This window comes from Scatophagus argus, chromosome 16 (assembly GCF_020382885.2).
Source record: "Scatophagus argus isolate fScaArg1 chromosome 16, fScaArg1.pri, whole genome shotgun sequence".
Classification (NCBI taxonomy): Eukaryota; Metazoa; Chordata; class Actinopteri; family Scatophagidae; genus Scatophagus; species Scatophagus argus.
In genome coordinates, this window is record NC_058508.1 from 6,783,786 (window position 1) to 6,806,116 (window position 22,331).

Below are 22,331 nucleotides of genomic sequence, written 5' to 3' on the forward strand. Positions count from 1 at the left end.
TGGTGGTACCCTTAAGAGGAGCTTTTAAGACTCACTGCTTTGCACCTAAATGTATTCAAACATTTGGGTTTTATTTATTTCATTTGACAGTATGGCACAGCTGCTGTCGCTGCCCTTTGACAGTGCAAAGCAGAGTCTGAACTTGCACTCTAGCTTCATAAATGTCAAGAAAATAGGAGCTATTTTCAGTGTATATCTCAGATGCATTCATGACCATTGGACAAAAGCTCTTGCTCCTGTTGCAATCATAACACTGACTGCTCTCTTTTCTCCACTTTGATAGGATCATCCAACCCAACAACAGCACATTTCACTTGTTGCGACATAATTAAGGGAGTGGTAGAGTATGGTAAACAGGGCCCGCTGGCCTTGTAGCTTCAGTGGTGTGTTTTCTTTGCTCCTGGCTGTTTTGTGTGATATAATGGTGTTGACCCCAGTGGCGCCAGACCCTCCATATTGAGTTATTAAATTTATGCAATCGCTAAGCTCCTCAGCTATTCCACAATCATGTCAACCTTCAGTAGCTGTGCACGGTCAAGGCCTGCTGTGGACATTCTCAATTTCTGGTGGAAAATTGAGAAGCAAGCAAGAGAGAGAGAGAGAGGGAGAGAGGGAGAGAGAGAGAGAGAGAGAGAGAGAGAGAGAGAGAGAGAGAGAGAGAGAGAGAGAGAGAGAGAAGCCGACAGAGCAAGACAGAGAGGAAGAGTCAAAGGGGGAGAAGAAGTGAGCCCTGTATATTTTATTCAGTGGCAGCAGAGTACAATTCATAATCAGGGCCGACTGATTCACAGTTTTAATTAAAAAGTAGCCTTATAGCGCCCGTGGTAACATCTTGATTTATGAAGACCCGACTGCAGGCTCCCATCCACCAGAGAGAGTGAGTCCACTATGGAGGAGGAGGAGCGGAGGGGCACTAACACTCATGAGGAGAGGAAGAGTCTCGTTTCTCACAGCGAGGTGGTTTCAACTGCGAGCACATAACTCAGCGCAATGTGTTGGAGTGTGCGCGCGTGACAAGCATGTCTACATTCAAGCCACCGATATATTGATTCGGCCAATATTGTAGGTGGAGTTCAGCATCAGCATGTAGGATGTAAATGAGACATTGCAGTATAAAAATGTCAAAGAAGTGTTTCAGGTAATTTAGAAATCTTGCCACTTTTACAAAGTTTTGTTTTGCTTATTTTTTTTTTTTTTTTTTTACCAGAAGGTGATAACAAGTTTATTTTTAACTATAAAAAGCCCCACTATCTTAGTCACAATTCTCATTCAAATGTATGAGATACTGATTGAAAATGTTTCCATAACTTAAACATTTATGTTTAAAAGCAAATATCTCATATATATTTTTATTCAAACAGCCACATAGCACAAACATCTGGCTGCGTCCCCTTTATTATGTCCACTGCAGTGGCTGTTAAGTAAGTTAACACATTTAAGAAAGTCTGAAATTTCAGAATATGTCAGCCCTCTCTTTTCAATATCTTGTAATTAAAGTTTGAATTTTCACAATGACATGAGAGTCATTTGTCCACGAAATGAACAATATGCACTGTTCAAAGGGTGGGGGAAGCCTTACCATATCATTCACAATAATACTAGGATGAAAAATAACATGATTAAACAATTTATTTTGATATTAAAATTCCAACCTGATGTAATGACGGCATACTGTCACGCACAGCAACAACAAGCAGGGCGGAAAGCAATAGTAATATTGCTACTGGTGGAGGAAGCTGGTTCCACAAAGGGGACTGATGGAAGTGGTGTCAAAATAATTTGGTGACAAAAGATCAACAAACCATGGTAATACGCAAAAAAAACATGACAACAAAAGGGGGCAATACAGCAAACTTATTCCACCTGAAGTGTAAGTTGTAGACTGAACATATTTTTCAGTATTGCACCATATTGTTAAGAATATCATTATTCAGGGTCATATCACCCACACAGAAATACAAGTCTATCAAACTGTTTATTCAGTGCTAGTCTACCTTTGTATAAGGTCAAATTTCAAAATTGCAAATAAAAACACTTTATTTCCCCCTACCGTGATGACCCTGCTCTCTAATATCAATCAGTATCAGCCTCAAAAATCCAGTATCGGTCCAATTGCATTCTACATGTATGTAATCAGATACACTAAAAATTAATATATATACATATATATATATCATGAGGGAATATGAGTGAAAAAAAGAAGATAGATTGAGTGGTGGTATAGATATTGGCTCAAGAATAAAAAGCCTTTTGGAAAAAGGCCAGCGCTGCAAATTTAACCATGGCTGATGGAATTTGCTTTGGTCTGACAGTAATGTTAAGTTTATGTCAGCCCCTCCATTTAAATCACCACCATAACAGAATCCCTTGATACAGAAAGATTTTAATTAAAAATCTGTGTGAGAGAGGAGAGATAAATGCAGAGGGAGCATGACAGAAAAGAGAAAAAGAAGCGAGAGAGAGAGGAAGAGGGAGAGAGAGGACGCATTAGATAAGAATGATGATGCAGAGAGTAAAGCAGGAGAGAAGAGGCAAAAGAAACAGAAAAAGGAGAGGGAGCGATTACAGGAGTGAGATAAGTACAAAGTAAGAGCTCATTCTGCACTGAAGTGAAAACAGAGTATGTTGTGTCTACTTTCCTCATGCTTGAGAATATTTTCAGTGGCTTCACTGCAGTCTTCTAGGTCTGTATGTGTGTGTGTGTGTGTGTGTGTGTGTGTGTGTGTGTGTGTGTGTGTGTTTCTGTGCTCCCTTACTCTTCGTCACTCTCGATGATTGATTTTTTTAAGGGCTGGCTCACCTGCAATAACGACAGAAACCACTGCGAAAGCACATAAGCTCTCACATACACACAGCAACACACACACACACACACACACACACACACACATAGGTGCATCGACATGCGCACTTGACCGCCTCGTACTCTTGCACGAATATGCACAGGCGCACAGGACAGGGCTGCATCAATTTGAATGATGCATACACATACTGTAAAATAATCCACTTACTTCAGACACTGTCTCTCTCAACCTAAACTGTTGAAACTTATTCATACCGCTTCTTGTATGTATGCATGTATGTATGTGTCATCACACACACACATGCACACAAACAAACATTGTCCCTTCCTATTCTCACACACACTGACATGGTAACAAGGTACATAGATGAGAAATAACGCCAAACTGCAACCGAAAAGACAGTATCTTATGTCACTCTGAGGGTTTCCCTACTTCATAATAGATATCGGACACTTGGGCGGCAGTTACAGATAATGTCAGAAGGCAATTTTGTTGTAACACATAATATGATTCCAGTGGACTTAAAATAAAATATACTATTACTCTGGTGTCAAAATAGAGCTCACTCTTTACCTGTAGAAAAGTGCTCATTTTCTTATATTAAGATTCAGATATGAGACAGTTGCTATTAACGCCTGGCAATATCCATTATTCATGTATGACAACAGCATTATCTTACATGCAAAGAAGCACTTCACTACTGAAAATGTCACATGTTGAAATGCATGTTATTTGTATTTCTTCCATTAGTTACATTTCTACACAGTCAAATTCTTCATGACATCTTTCAGATTGTTTTTTAGCCTATTAAATCCACATATATTTGTTGACTCAAGTACTTGCTCATGTACTTTCCTCCATGTATAGTCTTTGGAAGACTCTTAAGATGAGGCTTGTCAGTCATCACCTCACCTCCATAACTGCAACGGCTATCAACATTATGATCAGGGCTGCACCACATCATACTGTCTGCGCAGCTTAGATAAAGCCTTAGACGGATTTATAGTAACAATTACAACACCAGAGAGCCAAAACGGCTTGAATCTTCTGTCGAGTGCTCAGCTCTGAGAATTAATATGGACTGTAGACGTCCTATAGACCTACCATCCTGAGACATTTTAAGGTCGATTGCCTCTCTACCCTCCACTGACTCTTCTTATGCTGTTAACTATAAGTTTAATAGAGCATCTCGGTGACTCAGCCAGCCCGACGTGCATATCATATATGAGCAACAATTTCCAGGTTGCTCTTGGGCTTGTTAGCTCTCTGTTGAATGATGAAATAACATACACTATATAGACAAAACTATTAGGGCATCTGACCATTACACTAACAGGGACTTTAATGCTATCACATTCTAAATCATAAATAAACATTAATATGGAGTTGGTCCCACCTTTGCAGCTATAACAGCTTCCAATCATATGGGGAGGCTTTCCACAAGATTTTGGAGTGTTTCTGTGGGAATTTTTGCCCATTCATGCAGTAGAGCATTTGTGAGGTCAGGCACTAATGTTGGACAAAAAGGCCTGACTCACAATCTCTGTTTCAGTTCATCCCAAAGGTGTTGGATGGGGTTGAGGTCAGGACTCTGTGTTTGCCAGTCAAGTTCTTCCACACCAAACTCATCCAGCCATGTCTGTATGGACTTTGCTTTGCGCACTGGGCCACAGTCATGCTGGAACAGAAAAGGACCTTCCCCAAACTCTAACCACAAAGTTGGAAGCATAGCATTGTCCAAAATGTCTTGGTATGCTGAAGCATTAAGATTTCCCTTCACTGGAAGTTAAGGGGCCAAGCCCAACTTCTCAAACTCTATAGCACATCTGAATTCAAGGACATTAAAGGACTTCCTGGTCTGGTCAAACCAAAATGGTTTTGAGAACATGGTGAGTGTGCTATTCAGTAAAGATCTCATAGCCAGTGTCTCACTCTCTCCCACACACAGACACACACACAGTCATGTTTCCATCACTTTTGTGGACATTACATAGACTTACATTCATTTCCTGGAGGCTTAACCACCACCTAACCATAACCATGTGACAGTATAAGCAGATTGTTGTCCTGTACACACACACACACACACACACACACACACACACACACACACACACACCTCCTTAATGTGGGTACCATCAGGGTCTGGCTGTGTGAGCATGTTTTAACTGTCTTATCTTTTGAGGCAGCACATTGTTGGGCTAAGGCTTAATTTAACACCCAGTTCTGTTCTGTCATGGGTGTTATTTACACCCTGCCCCATGACCAATGTACTGACACACACAGACACGCACACACAATCACTTTCACACAGGACTCTCCAAAAGCATTCTTACACCCTCACCGTCATCCCTCTTTCACACCCATGTCATTGCTCATTTCTCTTACTGCACCATCACCCAAAAACACCCCACCTCCCTCTCATGGTATATTAATTGACAAGCTGTTGTCATGCTATTCCAACTGTATTAGAAACAAGTGTACACTGATGCCCTTGTTGTTCTGTTTGTGTACACTACCACAATGAGCACACCTCTGACAGCGCTGCAGAAACAAGAGTCCAAAGTGTTTAGCACTTTTAAAGGTTAGAAAACAAAGACTGCTAGTATCTGCCAGCTCGGTGGCTTTCCTCTGCTGCATCGTGAAAATAAAACAATGACACAAGTCAGCTACATTTATTATTCTGACAGGAGACAGTGACATAATTATCATGTCAAAATGATATGAAAATGAATATACGAAATGAATACTGGTAAATATATCTGAAAATCAACAAAACAAGGCAACAATGTGCATGTGCTGTCGTCAGAATTACAGTCTGGAATAATTGCATTATAGTGACCTGCAATTGCAGAAATACTTTGCATGATGTGTAAAGTAGTTGATCTTCGCCATCTATTGATTTAGTTTTGTCAAAATCTCACCTAATCTATAGTTACTGTTTTTTCTACAGCATTTTCATCCGTGACACAAGTGACAGAATGCGGACATTGATCATCATTACTCCATAAGTAAAAAATCTCTTGTGCAAAAACAAAATGTTTGTCAGGATTTTTCAGAACTGAACAGTCAGAACACTTAAGGCCTTTTCAACACTTCTAAAACTCTGGTCCTGGCTTTCAGGGATCAATGTGAAATGCAAACAGGAACAATTGACTGAATACACACAAGAGGTTAAACGGCTGCATGAGAGCTGCATCGTCTTCGGGTGGATTGAGTTTAATCAGTCAGACTTTGACAAACCTATTATGTTTGTGTCCCTCCCAATTGCTCACATCACAATCTCCTCTCTCTTCCTTTTGTCTGTCTGCCTGGTTGGAAGTATTACAGCATCTGCCTGTTCTATACGAGATAGATTGGCACATACAACCTATTTTCTTTTTCCCTTCTCCACCTCCCCCTCTTTCTCCATCTCTGTCTCTGCAGTCTGGTTGCCACATATCACAGATTTTGACAGTCCGTGGATGAGGTCCCTCAGAGAGGCATTAGCTCCCTATTGGGAGCTCTTCTACTAAACTCCTGCGGGGCATTTTTCCTTAACACAACCCAATCAATAACTTTTAATGTTATCTACTGGCAGGCAGAGACACAGCAAAAAGCTGTCGGAGTCTTTGGGACAGGCTGAGGCTGGGAGCCTGTGAGGCTGCGGGCTGGGCAGAGCATGGCTGTGGAGTTTGCTTTGCTTCACCGAGGCAACTGAAGCGAGGTGAGCATTAGCTTTGACATTTCAACAGCAGCAGGGCTGGGAGACACCACTGCCTCGTGTCCGGGTCATCTCAAGCTCTGCTCACGAGAGCGCAGTCAGGGCTGGTCCAGGGTCACTGACCATATTTGACCATTTCATCTTTGCAACATCACAAACAGGCTTTTAGAGATTTTTTTTGTGCGTCTGTGTGGCTCAGTTGACAATGCACTGCCATCCAATCTCATCGCAGGGGGGTTGTAGCTCATTCCTGGTAGAACGTTGCATCGGGTAAAGTAATCCCTTTTCTGGTATAGACTGATCTATTGTCCAGCAGGGCCTTCATAATGGGAAAGAAAAACGTAGTTTGGTGAAGCAAAGATGAAGAAAAAGAAGTTGAAATCACATTCAATAAGTCAAACATTAATCATGTGCTATTGCACAGGTTTTCGTATTTCAAATTAAAACTAGATTTTGAGGAGTGTCCCTTAAATCAATGACAACAACACCAAGGTGCTGTAAGTTGGTCAGAGTTATGTAAAACGTATACTGAGTTTATGCCACTACCAAATAGCACAACATTACAAGTATTTTAGAGTGAATTGATTTCTGGCTTACTGGCCCTTTCTCCCAACTACACAGCAAAACCCTCTTACGCTCTGCGTCGTTAAGCTTCTAGGCATGAACGCAAGCATTTCCTGTCGATCACGGCCGTGTAACGTCGCTGACCTGTGGCGTACATGCACACACTGCAACAAATCATTCACCTGCTTCAACAACACAACCTCCAGGTGAGGACGGAAAACAACTAGCAAGCTGAAACCAAGTACAGAGCTGCTCTTCCGGACAGCTGCTCAAATATCTGCACAACACAAGCTTTTAGTCGAGGGCTGTGCAGATACAGTACATTTACATGTATATAAGCAACAATATAGTAATTAAACATGCTATAACCCACATACATATATCTTTGCAATTAATCCATTATTCATTTAATCCAGATGTTTTAAAACTTAGATTTGAAGGAAAGAAGGTAGTTATTGTAATCTGGTCCATTGATTGTGATATGTGCCAAAAATCATATTTCACTGAGTCATAAGTCAGTTAGTGAGAGCACAAAGACATGATGCACATACTTTTAGATTCAGTATGACTTGCACTCCGTACATATCATTATCTCTCACCCACCTCTGCAGTTAAACTTCTAAAAGCCCACTTAGATGGAAAAAGGACGCCCCTTACATCCCCAAATCTTGCCTGAGAATCATCACGTTTTTGAATTTTCTTCAGATTCAAAGTAATACAGTGGTGTTTGTCTGCACATCCACGTGTAACCTGCAAACAGGAGCTGCTAATAGTTCATTTGGCATACTTTTCTTGCTGCCAATTAGCCAAAATGTGAATAAAATTAGCTTAAAAATAACACGACTGGGGTTGTAGCCCACAATTAAGTCGCCGACTCTATGGCAACATTATTCTTCCTATTGAGGTTTAGTTTTTAGTTTGGACAAACAATCTAAATTTAACTTACAATGCTTGAAATCAAGAAAAAAGCAACAAAGCCTCACTTTTGAGAAGTTGGAACCAGTTAAGCGACTTTTTATTAACATTTAATCAATTTATTTTAAAAAATGTCGCTGATTATATTCCTGTCGATAGGCTAATCGTTACAGCATTGACTCTATCCAGCAGCTGGAGCGCAAACACTGACGCCACCTAAAGCCTCCTCACAGCAGCATCCGAGGACGTGCCAAAAAATAACAGATGCCACCAAAGCAAATGTTGGAAGTGCAGTGCTCAGCTAATGATTAGATCTGCAGGCCGTTTTTCAGGTGACTTATGTTGCTGCTCCGCTGCTGGAGACAAGGATGAGTGAAGTCATATTGATCTGCTGTTTTGCAAACCCGATCGATGCTGCCACACAGATCTTAGCTGTGTTTTCAGGTCAAGCTGAAACACGTGATCTCACAGTCCAAATTCAATTAATATTAAATGACAGCATTACTACGAGATAAATAACCACCAGAGACTTACACTCACCCTGCTGCTGTATCCTGCGAGTATTCAATTACGAGATAATTGAACATCAGTAAAGGCTACATTAAACAATGTGATTGGAATTCACAACAAAGAGAAATGCGTTGGGGTGATTTTGCCATGCCTGAAAAGTTTTTTCAAATAGGACTGAGTTATTGAATTGATAAGACATGCCCACACACTGCATTATGCAAAATAATGGCGACAAAAAAGAACAGAAAGCAGCACAGGCACATCAGAAGTCACTGCCTTCCTGAGGAAACATGCACCTGTACTCTTTCTATCCTCTACTCCACGTCCCCAGAAACACTTACTACTAAAACACTTCATCTCGTCTCTTCCCCTCCTTGTTTCTTTTCTCCGCTCCTTTTCTTCATCAAAAGCCTCCTAACTCCCCGGCTTCTCGTATTTGCTCTAATTTAGGAAGAAACAGTCGAAGGAAAAGAGAAAAAAAAATCTTTCTAATCCTTTTCCATAAAAAAAAGCATAAAAGGAGAATGATGTCAATTATGAATTTTCTCCCAAAATAAAATAAAATACAACCTCAGATGTTAAAAAAAAACAAACAAAAAAAAAAACACAACAGTGGGAGGACAGATATACCCAAGAGGTGCTCATTTATCTCACTGTCACGCTTCAATACATAAATCTGCCATTAATTACATTCAATACATCAGCAGGCAGGAGAAAGGTGATCCTTAAATATTTCATACTACATTTCACACATCGAAGAGTGTGGCTTCAGTACAGCACCCTACCAGTTTTGTGCATTGGATATGAACGATGACGTGGGCTCCCCTACATCTAAATAAGAATCTGTTGGTAACTGGATTTGACTGAAACATTGAGTGAAAAGCCAGGCTGCACTTAATTAATAGCACTGAGTGGGGATGCAGTTGGGTTAAGGTACACAAGGGTTGGGGGCATTATTATTCTAATATGTCCTCATTTTAACCATTATTCCAGCCAGAGCATTATCTAAATAGGTTACGTAAGTGTAGGAGCATAATAGGTTATAACTGTAAGTATGAATACTCTTTTTTTTTGTCAAAGAAAAGAGGGGTGGAGTTGTTAGATCGCCGTCACTGTTAATTCATCTATATGGTAATGTCCTATGACGTAAGGCGATAGTAAGGCAATCTGCGGCGTCAGCGTTAGCTGAGGCAGCTGTGTGACTTTCAGCTAACGCCAGAAGGCCGAGGTGCTTCATTACCAAGCTGCACTGTCGCTCTGCTGGCTGGCTAAGGCAGCAGCTTAAAGTAAGAGGAGTAACTGTTTTATGGAAGCATTTGTTGTGGGTTCACACAGTGTCCAGCAGTCCATCACCCCCCCAACCCCACCAACAACACAAGACGAAATGTAGTCTCTCACTCCTGCTCCTCTGCACCAAGGCTCAGTCTCTTAAACGTCATGGCTGATTAATAGTGCATGGGATGAGATGAAAAGAGAGAGGGAGGAAGGGAGAGGAGGAAAGAGTAGAGGCAGAGTGAGGAGGAGAAGGAGAAAGGTGATAGGAAAAAAAAAAGTAAAAATTTAGCACCGAGCTGTGAGGAGATGAATGTATGAGAAAACGATGGAGTGTGCTGATATGATAATGGCCTCTCATGGGCCCTTGTGGCAAAATACATTTGCTCTGCGTAATTTGGTCCTAGGACAGAGAGAGAAATACGTCTTCTTTTATCTTATCACACAAAACATACTGTCCCGCTCCCTCTTTACCAGGCACACATGCAGCAACAACAGCGCATGAGCAGCTGACGAGCACACACCAACACGTCCAAACGGCCAAGTGCTTCTGCCACAAAAATCTTATTCAACACATCCTTTAATTGCCCGATCAATGCCTGTACAGCCATGCAAATGAAGCCAATAGTCGACAGGGGCTGGATCAGGTTAAACGTCCATGCGCTCGCCACCAATCAAAGGGAACACTGTGCTAAAAAGCCAGGATTAAACACATTAATGTAGGCTCCACCTTGAACCATTATCTCGACCCTCAAGCAAATCTGGTGAGAGATACAAAGTAAAAAATAAAAGCCTCCAGAAGTTTCAGACCATCCATCACCGGGCTTTAGGAAAGGGAAGCTTAGGGAAGCTGCAGACGTTCAAACACACAGGTGAGATAAGACTGGTGTTGTTTCAGCGGTTCTCTACAGGGACATGGCGAGAAAACTAAGAACGGCTCGAGTTGTACAGGGGCCCCATGCATCAATATTGTCTTACCTTGTGTTTTTCCAGCCAAAGTCTCATCCCAGCGTCTCAGTAGTAGCATGATGGTGCGGCCTGATACTCCTCTCTCCCTCTCATAGCCTCAGACTGAGGGAGGCTCACCTACAATCAACACAAGAGAGAAGGACAATATGATTATTGATCGTAGGCACCTCTGAAAATGTTCCAATTTTGAATTTCAGTTTCAGCATCACAATCACAATGCAGAATGGATTTGAATAAGTGCAAGAAAGTTATTAGAAGAAGTGAAAGGAGCATCACACTGAATTATGTGCAACGCAAAAAAAAAAAAAAAGTCTTTTTAAAAAAGCTCTAAACACAATGAAACCAGCAAAACACTTCCTGAAACCCTCTTTTCCTGTCCATACACATCACACACTGAAACTGTGAATTAAAATTTAGAGGCATTCTTCTCTGTCAGCAGGCCGAACTAATCACCTGGAATGATACCACCTGTCAATGACATTTGCCAATTAATGAAAAGATGAGTTTAATTAACTCAGAAGAAGAGACTAGAGTAAGCTATATGAGTGAATTCACTCTTTCTCCTCTTCAGGTGTCACTCCACCAGCAGGTATCTCTGCTCTAACCAGCTGCACTAGCTAAAATAAATGTGCTTTCATGATTAATTGAATTAAACCTCTCTACCAGGACACCTCATTAGGTGTGTGTGGGGTTTGTTGAAACAAATACAGATGTTCATAAACGAGGAGGTGACATTCGGTTAATCAGAGTTGATTGCGAACAAGGAGTTTGGAAACGGGGACTCACAGCAGGTTTCAGTAAAATCTACGAGGGGTCAAGAGGACAAAGCAGCAATTTCGAGGTAATTGTACTCCACAGGAGCAGCTTCACTTGTGCTCTCCCCTTCGCTGCGCCGATGAGATGCTTGGCGTCACTTGGTTTTCTGACGTCCGCAAGTCTGTTATTGCAGAGGGAACAGGGAGAGAGAGGGTTAGAAGCAGGTCACACTCAGTTAGACTCTAATAAAACACCATACTGCTCTTTGACCTCTGACCTGCTCCACTTAGAATTAATGAGTTAAGACTGAATGAGGGGGGTTTTAAAGGCCCAACTCAGTGCTTCAAATGGTTATCTGAGAACAGCGTCCTGAATTGTTTACAATCCAAATCCACTCTGAAGGCCATTTCTGTTCTACAAAAACAATGAGTCTCCCTCCTTAATTTGTTTAAATGCATCTCACATCTCCCTTTCTCTGTGTCTGTGTGTGTGTGCAGTTTTGCAGGGGATAAAACAGTCTGATTTGAGGAGGATCCAGCCCAAAATGATAAATAATACATTTCCTCCAAATGCGCTGTAGTACTAAATTGTCTCTGCCTTTATCCCCAACAACCCCCCAACTACAGTACGTAGTAGATCAGAGGAATAATAAATAGCTTCTATTAATCCAGATTATACATAACTCATATATCATGCACAGCATATGAGTGTCTAAACTAAACTAAAGGGGAGAGTGTGGCCCATACTTTAGGTAAATTAATGATTAATTGAAATATGCCAATGAATAATAAACTAGTCTCTGCGGGGTAACAGATTGCACTTTTCATATTTAATAGATTGATGGATCGCACACAAACTGCACACAACATGTACACACACTTGCAGCAACATGTAATCACAGACAAACACACACCCTGTCACATGTACATGCAGCCACTTTGCAGTCGACACATGAAACCGAAGGAGGAGAACGTACGGTAGATTAAAACATCAAAGAGGGCCTACGCTGCTCACTTGAAACGCCCGGGCTGCTTTAGCTTGTTTCTCAGCTCATACTAATCCCACAAAGGGGCCTAAATGTTGCTTTTCTGTACACTCTGTGTGTACTCCCATCCCTTCTCATGGACGGGGTCTGCGTCGATACAAGTCCTCTTAATCAGCTCGGATGAATTATTGAGTAGCCTTTTTATATCAGATCATGACCCATATTCCGTTCGCTTGAAGTGAATACGCTGCCAATAAAATCGAGATGTACTTTTTAAGTCGTCCCACATAGGCCTCATGCTCGCTTTCTAATGGCTGAACGGGACTCAGACGCACAAGTGCAGAAAGTTGCGAGTCGCTCCAGACGGAGCTCATTTAACAAGATGATGGACAAGGTCAGTATTGCGCAAATGTGAATCTGAGGTATTAACTGGTAGCACGCTGTGGATCCCGTGAGCTAAAATCGTCTTTATGTGCTTGAGGTTTGACTTCTGGTGCATCGCTCTAGAACACAGCAGCCCTGAGACAACACAGAGTTATCTGAAGATAAAATATCTAATAGGGGGGATTGTTGCTGGTTTCATTAAGGCAGATGCAGTGCTCAGAGCCAGACCCAGGAGCTGTATTGTCGTCTCATTAGGTAGCACATGGGGAGAAAGAGAGACAGAAAGAGAATCAGTGGGAAGAGGGGATAGGATTATGAATCTCCTTAGCCCCTGCTGTCTCCTCTCCTGGCCTGTTTATCAATGACGACTGCAAACATGGTGCCTATGAAGTCTCTTAAGCTCCGTTTGGAGACTTCTGGCAGACTTCTTTTTCACGGAAGCTCCTGGCATCAAACGGTTTTCAGACACTAAAAACTGACAGGCAGCATGAAATATGCAGTAGAGCATCGGTCACCAACATTTATCGCTCGATAAAATTTAGTGTCGATATTTGCACAAACATTACTTATTCCATTACATTGTTTAGAATGAGCACACATTTTAAGTCTTAGACTTATACTAAAGATCACACTATACAAAACGTTAAGTGCACTGTCACTTTTCACCAGTAATGTAATGTATTTGGAAAAAAGATGAAAAAAATATATACGTCTGTCTTTCTCCCAAATGCTAAGCAAAACTTCACAGAAAAAAGCTACACGTCCCACCAACAAATCACCTGCGTGTTTGCATTGGAGTGATGCTCAGCTGTATCCATTTTCCAAACCATTCATTTGGATTGCTCACTCTACCGCCCGGCTACGCTCAAAAGAATCGGTTAAAATGTTATTTCCATCCTCTGTGTAACAGCAGTCAAATCAGCTGTACCAACTGCATTTCCCCGGCTAAGTGGAACATAACGTTCACATCACCGTCCATTTTCCTCCTGGCTCCCTCCACCTCATTGTCAAGACAGTATTATTACAGAGAGGAGCCTGTTTCGCCTGTTCATAAAAACTGACATGCACTATTTTGGTGATCGTTACAGTAAAAAGGCAACGGTGATCCATGTGTCAGAGGCAACCGAGACGTCCATTTCGCAGCGTGGCAGCTGTGACAGCTTTGACACACTACCTGTGCTTAAGTACCCATCTGTAGATAGGCTACAGGGGTCACATGTGTGCCAAGAGCACCCAGCAGAATGGGTAATGGTCCTGGGTTATGGAAGCAGGTCCCAGGTGGGTTTCAGAGGTACGCAGGCGTAACCTTGACCTTGCACCGTGTGCATGCACAAATACACACACACACGGTGTAAATCCAAACTACTGTCAGCCAAATGATGGGAAAGTTAATCAGAGAAAAGGGGTCAATCACCACTGTGCCTGTGATGGATAGATGGACAAAGTGTAGGCATGTGTGTGTGTGTGTGGTAAAGAGAGAAAGGGAGAGAGAAACCGCGATAGAAAGAGAGAGAGTATGTGTGAATGTGCATTTTACTGCAGCCGTAGACTCAAGATTACATTCCAGCACATGCCACCGGGACGTATGAGATATACTGTCACTCTGCTGCTGTCAAGCACTTTGTGTTTCATAACAGCAGATAAAAATAATTGCATTGAGAAAAGGGCAATGTAGTCTCTCTCATTGTGTAGATTACTTTATTGATCTAACTATATATTCCTCTCATGCTAGCGCGCACACACACACACACACACACTCCTCTGCTTTAAATAAGAGAGTGGAGCAGCCCTGGACAGGTGATTCGATAGGCCGAAGTGGCTACTCCATCGGGTGGAAGGTGGCTAATGAGTGCAAGGCCAAGGATGAGGTATGGAGATTAATTTAAAGACGCGATGATGACATCAGATCTGGGTGTAAGCACGTGAGTTTATGTTATATGGTTAAAAAGGTCTCAGAAACAGAATTAAAGGCTCATGGGGTAAAAAAAAAAAAAAAAAAAAACACTACAAAGGATAAAGGGTGACAAAGTGTTATGGGAATTACTGATCTCTGATAATCTGCCAATAAATTCCACCCAACCCCTATATGGTACACACAAACGCACACTCACGCAACCATAGTGGGTTAATGACAAAAAAATATCTACATGAATATCAACATAGATTAATTGTCACCCAAACCATGCAACAGCATTAGTATGTGTGGATTTAAAACACGTACTCACCTATTTAACCCTTAACATTAAAAATATTGAATTTGATCGATTTTTGTAGGCTGGAGAAATTGTAAGAGTCGTGGCTATTACATCAACTAATAGACAAAGATGTTGCTTGAGTCTGTAATCCGTGTTAGTGAAATCCCATTAAGATTCAATAGCTGAAAAAGAAATATTGAAATCAGCTTCAGTCCATTACAAAAAGAGAGTCAAAAAAGAGTCCCAAATTTAGGACAGTTTTTAATAATTGTTAATTATGTTTTTTTCATTGGATTCAAATCCAGGATTTAAAGGGTAATTCCACAGGAAAACAGCTAAATCCATAGTGCCTTTATCATGGTGACGGCTGCTCAAAAGTCCCACTTCCTTTTATCTTCATGTATAGAAGAGGAGAGCCATTAAATCTCCTTCAGGAAAAAGGTTGAAATATTAAAAAACAAAAGGAGATGAATGAGGAAATGGCTTGTGTGGTTTGCTTCACTTTGCTATGCATCGGTCTATTGCTGTGTCTCTCTGGAGCTCACGCACCACACACACACACACACACACACACACACACACACACACACACACACACGCCAAATTATTCCGTTACTTTGCAGTCAGCTTAAATCTTTCGAGCCACCCTTTCTTCAATTTTTCTAAAATGCCAAAGTGTATTCATGAATAATCTGTCCATTGTATTTCAATAGATGGAAGTAGTCCAGTTGATGGATTGCAAAATTACGTCACTAAAATGCAAAATAAACAGCAACTCCTCTCTGATGCAAGCAAGCCAGTGATGTGTGAGTGACAGGACATGAAATTTTGTAGATGGCAAATGAAAACGCCAAAATGGAACAACGAATAAATCAATGAGTGGATCAATTCAGAGGGGCTGAGAGGGTGGAAGTGATGGAGGAAAAAAAAAGAGGCGGAAAGAGGTGAATAATGAGAGTAAAGTCAAGTGAGTGAAAAAAAAGTGAAAATTATGGGAAAAAGGGTTAAAAAAAAAATCCTCTGGACGATAAAGCCAGTTTTTTTTCTAGTCCATTCTTTTTGAGTGCTTGTGTGTGTCTGTCTGCGAGAATGAGAGTCAGTTCAGAAAGATGGGAGATGGAGAGGGGGTGAGAGAGAAAGAGGGGGAGAGAGAGAGAGAGAGAGAGAGAGAGAGGAAAAGAGGGCAGTGAAAAAAAGAAGGAGGCAGAAGAGTGTATAAACACAGATGACACCCCAACAGAACAGAACAAGTGCTGGCTTCGAATTATGCTTTGAAACAACAGCGCACTGTCGCTGAAGAATCAGGCCTTCGCTCAGTTTGACCTTCACCTGACAAACGTGAAGCGTGGAAACTCAAACGCACCTCGGCGTGACAACAACGCACATTCCCTCTTACGGAACGAATGTGGAAGGTGGACGCATCTCAGTGCGCATGGCGGCAAACAAAAGAACACGTGAGGCGGGTCTTGTGTGATAAGGGGGGCATTTCAGACAGTTTAATGGAAGAACGGACTTTAGTGCAACAACACAGAAATGACAAGGTGGTCAGAAAGTGAAGTCCATGATGACGACTTCAGAGGGTGCTTGCTTGATGAGTCACTGTGGTCTTGGTCGAAAAGAACAAAAAGAAATTCAGAAAACACAGATTATAGTATGCAAGGGGGAGAGTGACGTGAGGATGACATGGCATGAGGCAAGAATCAGCTGAGAGCTGGATGGGAGGGGAGCCACGGTTAGACTGGCGCTAGACTGTAGGCCAGGGTGTGTGTGTGTGTGTGTGTGTGTGTGCATTCGTGCATGTCAAAGTGTGCTTAAAATACGTGACCCACACAAAACACCTTGATTACACATAAAAAGGAACAAAGACTTTGAGACAGACACTAAACACTAAATAGACCTACCTATGGTTAGAATTAAGAATCGCCCAAAAAAGATGCATAGGATGGTAGGAGGAAAAAAGAGAAGGGGGAAATAGGAAATAGGAAAAGGTACAAAAGTGAAAAAGGCATAAATAGAAAATACAAGCAAGCCAATTAAAATGTCTCTAAAGTAAAGAAATTAAAACACTGGTGGAGTCAAAAAAAAGTAGGCAAAGTTAGGGATGGACAGTGAGTGGAGCGGTGGGGGGGAGGAGGAGGAGGAGGAGGAGGAGGAGGAGGGAGGCGGTGAAAGGAGGAGGGAGCGTGGGCTGCACGGGGATAGAAAAGGCTGGAAGTGATAGCGATGGAGAGGCAAGGGAGAATGAATGAAGGGTGGGAAAAAAGAGAATAAAGGGGGCAAAAAAAAATCCCCCTCCTCTTTCTCTTTCTCTTTTTCTCTGTCTCTCTGCCTCTCTCTCTCCCTCCTTGTCTGGCTCATAAATAGAAGAAATTGTTGACCAGGTAAATGGCGAAATAGATGAGAAGACAGAGGACCGAGAGAGCAAGCAAATGAAAAGGCAAAGCACCTCCCAGCAGCGCGATGAGAAAAAAAAAGAACAAAAAACGAAAGATAAAAGCAAATACTCCAGTGGCCTCCGTTGTCTCCAGTCTATGTGTGGAAGGGGGGATTGGCTATTGCCAGTTGTTCCCCTTCCCCGGCTGCCTTCTGCTTTCTTCTGTCTCTCCTCCCAAAAAAGACTTCCCATCCAGATGACAAAAAGCAGGCACAGATGTCCTTTCCTCTCCCTCTCAACTCTGGTCTGATATCACATGCCACTCACACAGGTTAGACATTGTTGCAGCAGCAGCGCACAGTATCACCAATACTGCCCAGTGGGAGGAAAAAAAAGGCATTGGAGCTGCTGCTAGTCAAGCACTGCCTGCCTCATGAGGAAGGATACTGAGCTGGAATTGCTCTGTCTCCCCTCTCCCGCCCATCCCTGCGAAAAGATGGGAGGAAGGGAGGTGGGCCCACTCGCTGCATTAGTATTCATTGAAAGAGTGTGAGAGAGAGAGAGAGGGGATGAGGAGGAGAGGGAGAGGGGGGTGCCTTCCAACAAATGTCGAGGAACCAAACCGGCGTGTGAAACTGATAAGAGACTGGCTCCCCCTAGAGTCAGTCATCAATACACAAGCTCAAATAACTGGAAACACTGGGAATTTAGTTTGGGACCAACTAGACCAGTGTTCTGCCTTCAGGACAACTCCTCGGATGTCTGAACATCTTCACCATTTCAGTTTAGCAGGGTGACACTCCAAATGCATAATATTACTCTAACCCTCTTACAAAATAATTCAGTCGACAACTGACTGAAAATAAAGAGCACCCTCTTCCTCCAAGGGTGATGAAGCACCACTTTCTTTTCATGCTACACTCTCTGTGCGCAAAAAGAGAAAACGCATTAAAGGAATTTTGGTTCACATCTGTGCTGTTGTGGAAACAGACTGATCTTTTCCTCTGCATTTTGCCCTAAGCCAAACTCAGTGTTGCTATGGTGACAGATGATCGCTCCCAAATGCCCAAATCAAAGCTAGGAGCACAAAAGGTAGGTGGTCAAAAGCACTCTTCAAAGGTAAAGGACTGCAGTGCATCTCCACAGTAGTTATGTCTCTGTCTAAATACTGCAGTCGTCAAAGGGTTTTGTCTCTTTCTGAAATCAGAAATGAAAAGACAATCAACCACATAGTATACACGAGGCCTCGTAGAGGCTTATTCTCAAAACAGAAGGAGATATACCAAACTCTTCTGTTGTCCTCTCTTCAGGGAATATATTGTTTTCACTGTAGTACATGTACAGCTTAGTTCCATCCATGTTTAAAGTTGTTATTTATGGTAAAGGGAGAAAGGGACAGAGGGAACCAGAGAGATGCTGACAGATACTGAAAGAAAATATGATTACAAATGTCCACAATCCCCTCTGTCTCCCCCACTGACCCGTTTATCAGACAGTAATTACTTAACTCACAATAAAACTCAAGCCCAGTCGTATTTACAGTGACAGGTAGACTGTGTACAGCCGAGTAAATCATGCACATGCATGCTAAGAAATTACCTTACGATGAAGCTGAAGGTGGAAACCATGTGAACTCAGCTTCATATGTGCAGTGTTCCTCTCTCTTGGCCGATCTTGGATGGATCCACGAAAACAAGCACGCCTCAATGGTCCCTTCAGCAGTCTCTGCTTGACCTTTCCCCAAGTTTCAGACAACATTTGTCAACCTGAATTTGAGAATACAAATATGGTGGTAAGCATCACAGTTGGCATTATTTTCACCTTGTATGTATTCAGGGAAGTTGCTGTGCATACATGTTTTTTCCTAATTATAGGATTTTGCACCTGTGAGTGAGCTCTCAGTACAACCACTGCATCCCCTTCAGCAGAGCAACTGGGGCCCCGCAATTTAAACACTTTTATAGTAGCTAAAGAGGGACGAAAATAATTGTCTTCCTCACAAATGTTGTCATTATATGTCGAAGAGCAACATTCTCAGGTCAAACCTGGGAAAAGAGCTTAGCTTAATCGGCAAAACTAAGTTGATGAACACTAGACTGCAAAAACACACAAACCAGTTGAACGCACTGTTAGGTTACTACGCTGCACCTTTCTAAGATCAACTTAGTCACTGAGATGTCTTGTTTTTACAATACAAAAAAATCCACATCACCTTATAACTGCAGGAAAACCTCCTCTGGCAAGTCCGTAGCAAAGTGCTACATCGGTTGTAAACTATTACTGGGACATATCGCCGGCTTGTGGTCGATATGCAGTAATTTAATCGACTGTGCGGTGTTGGATTGAGCCTGCCTGGCTGCATGCGCCGCACAATCACAACACATTTCAGAAATGGCGACGCTGTCATCACCCCTACGAGTGTGCCGAGGAATACTAAAAGAATTACGTGCCATCCAAGGACCAAGTTACAAACAGTCACTGGCCTACAACTATGTTATGGATCAGTTCCGTAAGAATAAGGCGAGTTTTCCAATTTCAGCTAATGTTTGCTAAGTTAGCTAGCTAACATTACAACCTGCACGACTCGTGTTAGCTGTGTAAACCTGATAACTCTTGAATGATAGCGTTAGTATTTAATTAGTTAAGTGAAAATATTTCTCGCCTTTTAGCCCGCCTCAAACATGGGAATAGAGTGAATAACCAGCATAACACTGGTTTGTTGTTATTGCCAACTTTTAAATATTTACACTCATCGCAAGGTGACAGTGAGGCAGAAGGACATGCTAACATTAGCCAGCAGCTAATGGGCTGTAGCGCACCCCAGTGCCGACACGCAGGTGTACTCTCTCAGTCAAATAAAGAATTGATTGCACCAGAGTGCAACATAATATGTAAGCCCGAGCCTGTTATTAACCGTGTTGAAAACCATCGTCGTTGATGGTCCTTTGACAGCACAATTCACTCAATTTTATGTAAAGTTGAGGTTCGTGTACATCGTTAAGGAATGTACGTACTCAAAAGCTTAAAGCTTGTGTTGTTTATGGTTGGGAGAGCATGCATCACCAGGGTGGTTGAAATCATGTGTGATCACTGACGCAAAACAGCTAAGAGCGACTCCTGCTTGTCACTGTGTATTTGTCCCAGCTCTGAAAAGGCCTAAAGGCATTATAATGTATGTCTGTAGTTCTTTAGGGGTTGGGTCAAATGATTACTAACCTTGTAGTTGTTACAGTTGATGAGAAGAAAAACAACAACATTGTGGCAGAAAAGCCTTAGATATAGGTTTATGTTACTGAAGTCCGTGTGGTCCACCAGCTAGATCTTAAGGCTTTCTTTTCATTAAATGTTGGCTTGATTTCAGTTTTCTATGTGGTGGCTGATTTAGTGAACAAAGTAACAGGAAAAACAGAAAAATCTAATCCTGTTTAAAGGAACTGACCACTTGGCAACCACCTTCAGTCTTATCTGATTATGTTATGATTGGAGCGGCAACGATCAGTTGATTGAAAAACAATTCATTATCAAATTATTTTGTTAACTGATAAATAGTTTGAGTCATTTTTCAAGGAAAAATGGAAAATATTTGCTGGAACTGAAATGTGCTTGCTGCTTTTCTTTGTCATTTATGGTAGTAAGTAAAGAGTCTTCAGGTTTTGGACTGTTCTGGGAAAAAAAGTCATTTGTAGACATCACTTCGGGATCTGGGAAATTGTGATGAGCGTTTTGCAGTCCTACTTATGATCTGCTTTATCATTCGATCTTCACTGATCCTTTTTTCTTTTGTGCTCCTCACAGGTAACGGGAGAAAGGTACTGCCGTGCCCAGCAGGAGGCGCACCATGCCTCACACACTTACCTGTGTTTGCTGGCTTCCACCAGGAACCACCTGGTCCTGCACAACCTTTACCATAGCAAGGGAGAGCGAAGCCCGGAAGAAGTGGCAGGCCTAGTGGGGCTCAGGTTGCCCACTCAGCCAGGAGGTAAAGGCTGGGAGAAGTAAGGACATGCAAGGGCGCGACACTGGAAGAAAACCTTGACTCTCTTCAGAAATAACTTATCTGTGGCTGATCTTTATCTGGTCTCATACAACTCACCTCATGTAAGCTTCACAGGGATTAATATTTGACTGAGTCTGGCAGACTGAAGATCGCAACATCATGGACTGCTTTGAGGGAACTCTACTTATTCCTGTTGAATTGCTCAAACAGTGTTCAAGGGAGGAGATGTGTTTATCTGAGAGTATTTGAATCAACTGTGAAAAAATACACTATGATTAAAAAAAAAAATCAGTTGTTTAAATGTAAATACACTGTATGCTACAGTTTATCCATACCTGTTTTAGTTTGTTTTCCTGTTTTCTGGCATTTGTTTGACTGTTAAGGAGGAAAGGAAAAAAGCAACCATTCAAAAAGACTGTAAATGCATTTTCATGTCAATTAATTTGTCTCATTAAAATATTAGTCACTGTTAAGTTTCAGAGATTTTTAAAGAACTTGGTGATGCGTTATAACACATTGAATGTATGGTTTTTTAATCCATTTGTTGCTGTATTTGCATGCATTTAAAGATCCTGGTAAATGGTTGTTTGTGGGATTATTTACAGTTTGTTCCATTTGGTACCAGTTGTCTTCTCTCATGTTTTGCCATGAGTGTACATTAGGCTAGACAACAACCATGAATCTACCAGTATTTACAGTCTAAAGCAAAACAGTGCAATAATCCTGCAATATACAATGACTTAAAAGCTTAGAATGGACTGCCTTTGCAGAGACTTTGATTCACCTTTGTGGGTGTTGTTGAAACTTACGTTTGTACTGGAGTGTAGTTAAGCAAACATCCCATCCTGGGTCTTCTACTCTGATGGTTCCTGTGTAGAAGTTTTGAGACATAGCCTGATTTGT

At 41.8% G+C, this 22,331-nt stretch overlaps 2 protein-coding genes across 2 annotated transcripts in view; one reads left to right on the plus strand and one right to left on the minus strand.

Moving 5' to 3' along the window:
• LOC124073809 (glutamate receptor ionotropic, NMDA 2B) overlaps positions 1-19,587 on the minus strand; it is a 116,315-nt gene extending 96,728 nt beyond the window's left edge. The window contains exons 1-4 of the mRNA XM_046416325.1: positions 19,316-19,587; positions 19,031-19,197; positions 11,524-11,674; positions 10,747-10,854 (exon numbers count right to left, since the gene is read on the minus strand). Of these exons, the coding sequence (XP_046272281.1) occupies positions 10,747-10,773 (27 nt within the window). The 5' untranslated portion in view covers positions 10,774-10,854; positions 11,524-11,674; positions 19,031-19,197; positions 19,316-19,587. The remainder of the gene's footprint in view (positions 1-10,746; positions 10,855-11,523; positions 11,675-19,030; positions 19,198-19,315) is intronic.
• Positions 19,588-19,721: 134 nt separating this feature from the next.
• On the plus strand, positions 19,722-21,901 carry fmc1 (formation of mitochondrial complex V assembly factor 1 homolog). The gene is made up of 2 exons (XM_046416337.1): positions 19,722-19,951; positions 21,227-21,901. The coding sequence occupies exons 1-2, from the start codon at positions 19,823-19,825 to the stop codon at positions 21,428-21,430; spliced, it is 333 nt and encodes a 110-aa protein (XP_046272293.1). The 5' UTR covers positions 19,722-19,822; the 3' UTR covers positions 21,431-21,901.
• The last annotated feature ends 430 nt before the right edge of the window (positions 21,902-22,331 follow it).

Excerpts from the sequence above, each read along its gene's own strand:
- fmc1 (XM_046416337.1), top strand. The coding sequence starts at position 19,823 with ATGGCGACGCTGTCATCACCCCTACGAGTGTGCCGAGGAATACTAAAA. Across the intron at positions 19,952-21,226 it reads ATCAGTTCCGTAAGAATAAG|GTAACGGGAGAAAGGTACTG; the intron begins GCGAGTTTTCCA and ends TGCTCCTCACAG.